The 10,931-nt window shown below is 41.0% G+C and overlaps 1 protein-coding gene across 1 annotated transcript in view; it reads left to right on the forward strand.

The window, feature by feature from the left end:
* The window catches only part of slc25a45 (solute carrier family 25 member 45), a 12,612-nt gene extending 1,922 nt beyond the window's left edge, over positions 1-10,690 (forward strand). Inside the window, exons 2-6 of the mRNA XM_016552309.1 lie at positions 646-689; positions 787-858; positions 8,073-8,261; positions 8,355-8,595; positions 10,263-10,690. Of these exons, the coding sequence (XP_016407795.1) occupies positions 646-689; positions 787-858; positions 8,073-8,261; positions 8,355-8,595; positions 10,263-10,546 (830 nt within the window). The 3' untranslated portion in view covers positions 10,547-10,690. The remainder of the gene's footprint in view (positions 1-645; positions 690-786; positions 859-8,072; positions 8,262-8,354; positions 8,596-10,262) is intronic.
* Positions 10,691-10,931: the final 241 nt, after the last annotated feature.

Raw genomic sequence — 10,931 nt, forward strand, 5'->3', positions numbered from 1 at the left:
TTTTGGGCAGTGTAGAGTAGGGCTTGTTGTTTGTCATTTCTCTGATCACAAATGCAGACAGGGTTTTATGTTTACGCGGCGCAACGTAACGCGTAAAAAGACAGTATAAGTCATTATAATCCGTAATTATGTCCCCACTGGATGCAACAAATGCCTCGTTTGTAATGTTTTTGTGTCGTCGCTCCGGCCGGGACAAGGCAACACAGTATGGTGAGGGGCGTAACATTTCCGTCTCACGCTTGAGGTATTCGGCCAATCATAACGCACTGGATAGCTGGCCAATCACAGTACACCTCGCTTTTTCAGACCGATGAGTTTTGTAAAAATCGACGCGTTTCAGAAGGCGGGGCATAGAGGAGAAACAATAATGTACAGTATGTGGAAAATAATGTTTTTTTTTTACTTTAAACCGCATAAACACATTTCATTACACCAAATACACAAAATAATGTTCTTTTTAGCAGCATCATATGACCCTTTTAACAACTAATATGATTTCTTCACAAATGGTACAGCTGCAGTACTCTTTGTACAAGGTTATAAGAAATATAGTCGTTACTCTTGTTACTCTATTATAAATGTTTCATAATATCAGACTGCAAACTGTTCAATGATTCACAAATGTTTAATCATATGTGGTGTCAGGTGCTGTTGGTTTAGTTGTTGGTCACCCTTTGGACACCGTAAAGGTGAGTTTCTTTGATAATAGATTTGAAGTATGTGTAATTTGCTGGTTTTCAGTCACTGACACTACTAATGCAGTTGATGCCTTTATTATGGTCATAGGTGCGTTTGCAGACCCAGACTGTGTATAGAGGGATATTTGATTGTGTGGTCAAAACATACACACATGAAGGAGTAAGTTATCAAAAACTACATTTTACATATACTGTAAATGCAGTACATATACATATACAAAGTTGTGCTCAAAATGATTCATACATTTGGTAAATATAATCAAAGGGCGGCTGTGAAAATAAATCTGCATTGTTATTCCTTTTGATCTTTTATTTAAAAAATTTACAAAACTCACTTTTCATTGGAGAATAAGAATTTAAAATGGGGAATTTAAAAAAATAAATGTTTCTCTCTAATACACATTGGCCACAATTAATCATACCCTTTTATCCAATACTTTTTGCAACCTCCTTTTGCCAAGATAACAGCTCCGAGTCTTAACCTCTAATGCCTGATAATATTATAGAACATCTGACAAGAGATCAGAGACCATCTCTTCATACAGAATCACTCCAGACCCTTCAGATTTCCAGGTCCATGTTGGTGCTTCTCCTTTTCAGTTCACCCCACTCATTTTCTAAAGGGTTCAGGTCAGGGAACTGGGATGGCCATGGAAGAAGCTTGGTTTTGTGCCCATTTTTGTTTTGATTTTGATGTTTGTTTTTGGATCATTATCCTGTTGGAAGATTTAACATTAGTCCATTATAAGGTTTCTAGCAGAGGCAGTCAGTTTAGATTTTATATCCGTTGGTATAGAATCCATATAGGTATTGGTATAGAATCTATGATGCCATGTATCTGAACAAGATGTCCAGGATCTCAAACAGAAAAATAGGCCCACAACATAAAAAATTCAGCAGTATATTTAATTGTACACATGGGGTACTTTTTTATCCCTGTGCACACCAAACCCATCTTGAGTGTTTGCTGCTAAAATGCTCATTTTTTAGTTTCATCTGACCATAAAAATGTTTGTTCCAGAAGTGTCTAGCAAATGAATGCTGGAGTTTGTTTTTGGATGACAGCATTTTATTCTCTTGATTTATTTTTGAAACCCTCCCAAACAACGTGGTACTGTTTGATAATTTTTTTTAGGGTTTATGACCCTGAGACTCAACTATTTTCTGCAGTTCTCTAGCTGTGATCCTTGGAGAGTCTTTGGCCACTCCAACTATTCTCCTCACCTTGATAGACAAAATAGACACGTCCTCTTCCAGGCAGATTTGTAACTTTTTCTGTTGATTGGAAATTCTTAATTATTGCCCTAATGGTGGAATTTTTTATTCTTTAACTCTTTTCTTACACCCACTTTCTAATTTGCAAAGCTCAACACTATTTTGATGCATATCAGAGCAATATTCTTTGGTTTTACTCATTGTGATGAATGATTAAGGGAATTTGGCCTATGTTTTTATGGTTTCTGTTCATTTGGACTTTGAGTTTGCATCATTTTCTCTTGTGTTTGTTGTCATGGTTCCTGATTTGAGTTAGTCATTATGTTTAGTGTCTCGTTAAATATCCCCATTTGGTCTGCGTACTTAAGTTTCTCTCTTTTCAGTTTCAGTTGGTCGGTTATTGATGTTTGTACCTCACGTGTGCTGGTTATGGATTACCTGTGTTTTGTGGAATAAATACCCTATTTGAATTTAACTTCTTCTTCATGCGCCTTCAGTCTATCTTCAATCTAGCAGCTCCATAACAGAATAATCAACCAGAAAGAAACGAAAGTGCCATGATTTACCCCTGTTTATTTTTTCATTTTTTTGTCAGTGTTTTTGTTTTCCGTTTCTCTATGGATCACTTTTACCTGCTTTGCCTTGAGCAGGGGAACCGCTCCCTCGAGGAGCATGTGGAAGAATTCCTAGGTCTCACCCATCTGACGACCTTCCTGGACGACTGCCTGAGCACGTTCTTACACACGTTCTGAACACTGCTACACGAGCGCAGTTGTCTGGGGAATGTCCTCAAGGGAGCTTTGTGGCATATGTAGAGTGGGTGCTGGTGTCCTGTGGATCGCTGCTCAGTGGTCATCACTGACGACAACACCAGCCCCACTCTAGACCCAGAGCCCAGCCAACCATCACCCCGCTGTGCGGAGCGTCAGCCAGAGCCCAACGCAGAGGGAGAACCAAAGCCCGTCACGACCGATGAGCCATCGCCAGAAAGAGCAACAGAGCTGAGGATCACCCCGGAGCCAGAGCCTCATCGATCATCTGACCAGGTGCTAGAGATGCGACAGTGGATGAAACGGTGGAGAGTGAGGGCGCAGAGAAAAGGGTGAGCTGAGGCAGGACTCAGAGGATATAATAGACTTTTATTCTGATATCCCCAGTCTTCTTCCATCATCATCTGAAATCTCTGCCTGTCCTGTACGGCCAAGAAGGCCGTTTATGAACTCTCTGTTTGTCCTGAAACGACCATGGAGGTTGTTCCCCTGTCAGAGGGAGTCACCATATTGTGTGTCTGGGCCATGCACACCCCTCCCGAAGTGGTGGCGTTCACCTTGGAACTATCTGTCTGTCCCATCATGACCAAGGAGGTAGTTCCCCTATCCGCTGCACTCTCTGTGCTGGGAGTTGCGCTTTGGTGTGTGTGGGCTGCATAAACCTGCCCAGAAAACCCCGTCTGTCATGAATTCCCACCCAGCCTCTCTCTCCCACCTCCTCTTATGAGCCGTCTGCCATCTTCTGCCCCGCTGCCGCTGCATCCTGCCAATCCCTCAGCTCATCCTCAACTTTCCATCTGCATCCAGCTTCGGGTCTGTCAGTCTCCAGCTCCACCGTGGTCGGGGGATCCCCGGTCTCCGTGTTCAACCTCCAAGACCCAGACTCTGCCTCGGCCCATCGACCCAGCGGCTCCACCAAGGCTCACATCTCTAGCCTGAGTGACAGTGTCTATCACTGCCTGTGATAGGCCACTAAAGTCTGCTGCGTCCAGTCAAGAAGCTACACGTGGAGGTTCCAGGGATCTGGATGTGGGTGCCAAATGGTTCCCCCTTCCCGAGAAAGGGGAATATGCCAGGAAGGGGCTGTCACAAGGAGCATCAGGTTTGAGAACCAGGTCTGTGTGGGCCAATAAGGTGCAATCAACAAAACCTGCTCCTCATCCTTCCTGATCCAGCACACTGTCTGTGTCTGTGCAAGGAGGCTCACTGGGGGAACTGCGTACTTGTGCAGACCCTGGGGCCAGCTGTGTGCCAGTGCATCCATTCCAAGGGAGGCCTCGGGCTCCCAAGTGAGACCCCATAACACCAGTATCAACGTAACGTCGAACGAGACTCACTGAAAGGGAACAGTAGTTCAAAATCAGCACTGTATAGTAATTCTGCACATAAGCACAAACTGTTATGTTTGACACACTTTTAGTGCTTCTTCATGCTACATGTGGATAAACTAACTATGGATATATTTACAACTCTATACTGTATAGCTCTATACAGTGGGTACGGAAAGTATTCAGACCCCCTTAAATTTTTCACTCTTTGTTATATTGCAGCCATTTGCTAAAATCATTTAAGTTAATTTTTTTTCCTCATTAATGTACACACAGCACCCCATATTGACAGAAAAACACAGAATTGTTGACATTTTTGCAGATTTATTAAAAAAAAAGAAAAACTGAAATATCACATCGTCCTAAGTATTCAGACCCTTTGCTCAGTATTTAGTAGAACCACCCTTTTGATCTAATACAGCCATGAGGCTTTTTGGGAAAGATGCAACAAGTTTATCACACCTGGATTTGGGGATCCTCTCATTCCTCCTTGCAGATCCTCTCCAGTTCTGCCAGGTTGGATGGTAAACGTTGGTGGACAGCCATTTTTAGGTCTCTCCAGAGATGCTCAATTGGGTTTAAGTCAGGGCTCTGGCTGGGCCATTCAAGAACAGTCACAGAGTTGTTGTGAAGCCACTCCTTCGTTATTTTAGCTGTGTGCTTAGGGTCATTGTCTTGTTGGAAGGTAAACCTTCAGCCCAGTCTGAGGTCCTGAGCACTCTGGAGAAGGTTTTCATCCAGGATATCCCTGTACTTGGCCACATTCATCTTTCCCTCGATTGCAACCAGTCGTCCTGTCCCTGCAGCTGAAAAACACCCCCACAGCATGATGCTGCCACCACCATGCTTCACTGTTGGGACTGTATTGGACAGGTGCCTGGTTTTCTCCACACATACCGCTTAGAATTAAGGCCAAAAAGTTCTATCTTGGTCTCATCAGACCAGAGAATCTTATTTCTCACCATCTTGGAGTCCTTCAGATGTTTTTTAGCAAACTCCATGCGGGCTTTCATGTGTCTTGCAATGAGGAGAGGCTTCCGTCGGGCCACTCTGCCATAAAGCCCCGACTGGTGGAGGGCTGCAGTGATGGTTGACTTTCTACAACTTTCTCCCATCTCCCGACTGCATCTCTGGAGCTCAGCCACAGTGATCTTTGGGTTCTTCTTTACCTCTCTCACCAAGGCTCTTCTCCCCCGATAGCTCAGTTTGGCCGGACAGCCAGCTCTAGGAAGGGTTCTGGTCATCCCAAACGTCTTCCATTTAAGGATTATGGAGGCCACCGTGCTCTTAGGAACCTTAAGTGCAGCAGAAAGTTTTTTGTAACCTTGGCCAGATCTGTGCCTTGCCACAATTCTGTCTCTGAGCTCTTCAGGCAATTCCTTTGACCTCATGATTCTCATTTGCTCTGACATGCACTGTGAGCTGTAAGGTCTTATATAGACAGGTGTGTGGCTTTCCTAATCAAGTCCAATCAGTATAATCAAACACAGCTGGACTCAAATGAAGGTGTAGAACCATCTCAAGGATGATCAGAACAAATGGACAGCACCTGAGTTAAATATATGAGTGTCACAGCAAAGGGTCTGAATACTTAAGACCATGTGATATTTCAGTTTTTCTTTTTTAATAAATCTGCAAAAATGTCAACAATTCTGTGTTTTTCTGTCAATATGGGGTGCTATGTGTACATTAATGAGGAAAAAAAATTAACTTAAATGATTTTAGCAAATGGCTGCAATATAACAAAGAGTGAAAAATTTAAGGGGGTCTGAATACTTTCCGTACCCACTGTATATAGTATGTCTTTACCTGCACAGTTTGTTTCTTAAGTTTACAAAACTTGCAAAATAATAGCTCTTACTTAGTACTGCTCTTGTAAAGCTACATAACATTTTACATATTTACCACTAGACAGAACACATCCATCATTACATTCAAAGTTTTACATCCCCTTGGTTACAAATATAGTGTGTTACCTTCTAGAGCATCAGTGAATGTTTGCACCTTTTGTGAGTTGCATATGAGAAAAGATGGATTTCAACATCATATAGACAGTTTTTAAAGAGCTCAAATGTGCAGAGGATGCTGGCAAACCCAAGAATGTGCAGGTCCTGGATTTTTCTGATGAACAGGGCAGTGTCACTACTCGCTACTCAAGACAAAAAAGAGACTTTTGAACAACTATCACAAAAACATGCAAACATTCATCCAGGAAGCAACACACCATAAGAACTAAGGGAATGCAAACTTATGAACAGAATACTTTGTGTACTTTATTATTTTGTCTTGTGGCATAAATGCATAACAGGGCAGTAATAAAAAAATTGTTTTTTTTTTAATTCAGCTTTGCCATGTAGGGATACATTACATTTTAAATATATTCAAAAAGAAAGCAGTTATTTAAAATTTTAATAATATTTAATAATATTATTGTATTTTTTATCAAATGAATGCAGCCTTGGTGAGCAAAAGAGACATAAAAATACTAATGGTTGTGTATGCATAAACATTTACATTACATTGCATTTTACATTTAGTCATTTAGCAGACACTTTGCGCAATTAAATGAGCAGTGATACACACCAAGGCTCACATCTCTAGCCTGAGTGACAGTGTCTATCACTGCCTGTGATAGGCCACTAAAGTCTGCTGCGTCCAGTCAAGAAGCTACACGTGGAGGTTCCAGGGATCTGGATGTGGGTGCCAAATGGTTCCCCCTTCCCGAGAAAGGGGAATATGCCAGGAAGGGGCTGTCACAAGGAGCATCAGGTTTGAGAACCAGGTCTGTGTGGGCCAATAAGGTGCAATCAACAAAACCTGCTCCTCATCCTTCCTGATCCAGCACACTGTCTGTGTCTGTGCAAGGAGGCTCACTGGGGGAACTGCGTACTTGTGCAGACCCTGGGGCCAGCTGTGTGCCAGTGCATCCATTCCAAGGGAGGCCTCGGGCTCCCAAGTGAGACCCCATAACACCAGTATCAACGTAACGTCGAACGAGACTCACTGAAAGGGAACAGTAGTTCAAAATCAGCACTGTATAGTAATTCTGCACATAAGCACAAACTGTTATGTTTGACACACTTTTAGTGCTTCTTCATGCTACATGTGGATAAACTAACTATGGATATATTTACAACTCTATACTGTATAGCTCTATACAGTGGGTACGGAAAGTATTCAGACCCCCTTAAATTTTTCACTCTTTGTTATATTGCAGCCATTTGCTAAAATCAAGTTATTTTTTTTTCCTCATTAATGTACACACAGCACCCCATATTGACAGAAAAACACAGAATTGTTGACATTTTTGCAAATTTATTAAAAAAGAAAAACTGAAAAATGCTCAGTATTTAGTAGAAGCACCCTTTTGATCTAATACAGCCATGAGTCTTTTTGATGCAACAAGTTTTTCATGATCAAATGAATGCAGCCTTGGTGAGCAAAAGAGACATAAAAATACTAATGGTTGTGTATGCATAAACATTTACATTACATTGCATTTTACATTTAGTCATTTAGCAGACACTTTGCGCAATTAAATGAGCAGTGATACACAAGTGCTATAACAAGTCTCAGTTAGCTTAACGCAGTACACGTAGCAAGGTTTTTTTTTATTATATAATACATAAAAAGAAAACGGATAGAACAGAAAAAGAATAGAGCAAGCTAGTTTTAGAGGCCTTTTTTGCTTTTGTTAATTGTATAATAAAAAATAAAACAAATAGAATACAAAAAGAATAGAGAAGCTAGTGTTAGTTGTTTTTTTCTTTTAAGAAAACAAACATTAAATAAATAGAGTGCAAGTCTAAAAGGGGCAAGTTTTTTAAAGAATAGAATTAGAATAGAGAGTGCTAGAGTTAGAGGGTCAAATAAAGATGGAAGAGATGTGTTTTTAGCCGATTCTTGAAGATGGGTAAGAACTCAGCTGCTCGGATTGAGTTGGGCAGGTCATTCCACCAATAAACGCTTATGTTTGTTAGAAAAAAATGTATAAGTTACCTCTGTTTCTACGAAACGTTAATCACTTGAATGACAGATCTTCTTTTTGCCTTTTTCCCCAGTTTCATGGATTTTTTAAAGGCATGTCATTTCCTGTCGTCTCTGTTGCCATTAGCAACGCTGTGGCCTTTGGTTCATACAGTAATGCGCTGGATTACCTTACTCGGTCAGGTTACAACAACTCTGAACAAAGCAAGCAGTCGTCACTCACTGCTGTGTTCATGGCCGGGTGTTTTTCAGGGTTAGCACAGGCAAGTCTGGGCATCAAGCCAGCAAAGTCCAAAACAATCTAAAGCAACACATTGCATGTCACTAATTTGTGCTAATTTGATCCACTCTCACAGTTGTTTGTTTCAGCGCCGATAGACCTGGTTAAAGTGCGTCTGCAGAACCAGACGAAGTCAGGTGGGAATAAGTACAGAGGCCCCATACATTGTATTGCTGTGATCTTAAGAGAGGACGGGGTGAAAGGCCTTTTCAGAGGAATGTGGGCTCTTGCCCTGCGCGACGTGCCTTGTTTTGGACTTTACTTCCTGCCATACGAGCTGATCTGCAGGATGCTGACTGAGAAAGGGAAGCAACCAGGTAATTGTGCATAAACAAATATGTTAGTATATTGTATTTGTAAGTTTCTATTTATGGCTGTATATTATATACAGTACTATATAGAATATGTATATTATATATTAGATTTGTACGTTTATATTTGTGTTATACTGATTTATGAAATATTTGGTAACACTTTACTATAATGTCCCATTAGGTTACGTTAATTAATACAGTGGTTCCCAACCCTGGTCCTGGAGGCACCCCAACACTGCACATTTTGCATGTCTCCTTAACTGTTTCTTGAAGTGCCCTTCTGCGTCATCATCCCATGCCCACACGGAGGTGCCATCATCATGCAAAGGATCATGTGGGCCCGAAGTGTCCATCAGTTGAACCCTTCAAAATACTTCATTCCAAAGGGCCGTTTGAAGTGGCCAGTTTTGAGCACTTCGGTTTGGAACGACCCTTCAATATGGCGGCCATGATAGTTTTCACTTTGAAAGTGCCCTTTGGAGAGCAATATATCCCATTTGGAACGCACCGTTGGAGTCTCTACTAATGAGCTGATGACCTGAATCAGGTGTGTTTGATTAAGGAGACATGCAAAACATGCAGTGTTGGAGTGCCTCCAGGACCAGTGTTGGGAACCACTGAATTAATGCATTAACTTATTTTTGAAAAGGAAAGGACGTGACATGTGGCCAAGTATGTTGTCCCATACTTGGAATTTGTGCTCTGCATTTAACCAAGTGCACATACACAGCAGTGAGTAGTGAACAAACAAACACGCACACACACCCGGAGCAATGGGCAGCGGCGCAGTTGGGGGTTCAGTGACTTGCTCAAGGGTCTCACCTCAGTTGTGGTATTGAGGGTGGAGAGAGCTCTGGATGTTCATTCCCTCCACCTACAATCCCTGCCGGACTTGAGACTCAAACCCGCGACCTTCGGGTTACAAGTCTGACTCTCTATCCATTAGGCCACAACTGCCCCAATATAAAGTTGCACCACACGAGACTCGGACCCACAATCTCCAGGTCAAGTGCCTGTCGCCCATCTTGTTGCACCACTGGGAAGACAATTTATATCAACTAACAATCATAAATCTTGTTTGTACCAATCATCTTTATTGTTAGTTCATGTCAGTTCAGGTACATTAACTAATACTAAAAACTTTTGATTTTAATAATGCATTGGTATTGTAATGTTAAAGTAATTAGTAAAGTAATGTTAAAAAAAACATGAACTAAGATTAATAAATACATATACATTTAAAAATTTATTTATATTTATGGTATATTAATTTTACCTATAATATAGTAGCTTATAGTTGCAATATTTATATTACATTCTTACGCTTGTAGTTATGGCTGTATGTTATATGAAATTAAATATTTTAAATGATACAAAATTCTTATATGAATTTATATTTACAGTATATTCACAATAGAGTATTATATGTTATAATGTTATTTTTATGTATTATATGTATAGCATATTTTATATTAGTATATTTGTAAGTTTATATTTATGGCTGTATATTATGTATATTATTACATATTATATATATGAATACAGCTCATCATTCATTAGGACTGATTATTTAGCAAAGTTACTAAATAGTTTGCAAAAATGCATGTTCAGGAGCCCCACACATTTTCACGGTGATAAACCGAGTAGTAATATGAAGATGTGGTCTTCAGGTAACACTGCTGTCCTGGTGGCCGGTGGTGTTGCTGGCGTGGTCACATGGGCCTGTGCCACCCCCATGGACGTGGTGAAGGCTCGACTGCAGATGTGTGGCGGTGGCGGTCGCATGTACAGCGGTGTGCTGAACTGCATTACTGTGAGTGTGCGTGAGGAGGGCATGCGGGTCTTCTTCAAAGGCCTTCTTCTGAACAGCGTGAGAGCGTTCCCTGTGAACGCCGTGACCTTCCTCAGCTTTGAGATGCTGCTGAGAGCTATGACCGACTCGCCTCAGGACTGAGGGACAGCTGCAGGATGATGAACTTTTGTAGGCCAAAACCCGGAAACAAGTTCGCAAATTAGCATTTCCATCGGTTCCATCATTCTTTGATGGTTTTTTTTTTAATGAAGCATTGGTTAAATGGCTGAAATAAGGTCTGTGGTGAACACAAGCTCGATATTTCTTAATGGTTTATTCTAGGACAAGTAAATAGGTTTTACTTGTATTGGAAAAAGGTGGTTGCTAATACTAGTCACTTTCACAGCTGCGTTGTGTTTATAATCTCACACTTGCAAACTATTATTACAAACTCAAACTTTCAGGGATAATATGTTGTAAATACAGACTGAAAGAGTTGTCTGAAGTTAGGATGAAATGGTTACCGGTTTGACGATAAACTATGATA

The sequence above is a fragment of the Sinocyclocheilus rhinocerous genome, unplaced genomic scaffold (genome assembly GCF_001515625.1).
Source record: "Sinocyclocheilus rhinocerous isolate Xijiao unplaced genomic scaffold, SAMN03320098_v1.1 scaffold285, whole genome shotgun sequence".
Taxonomy (NCBI): domain Eukaryota; kingdom Metazoa; phylum Chordata; class Actinopteri; order Cypriniformes; family Cyprinidae; genus Sinocyclocheilus; species Sinocyclocheilus rhinocerous.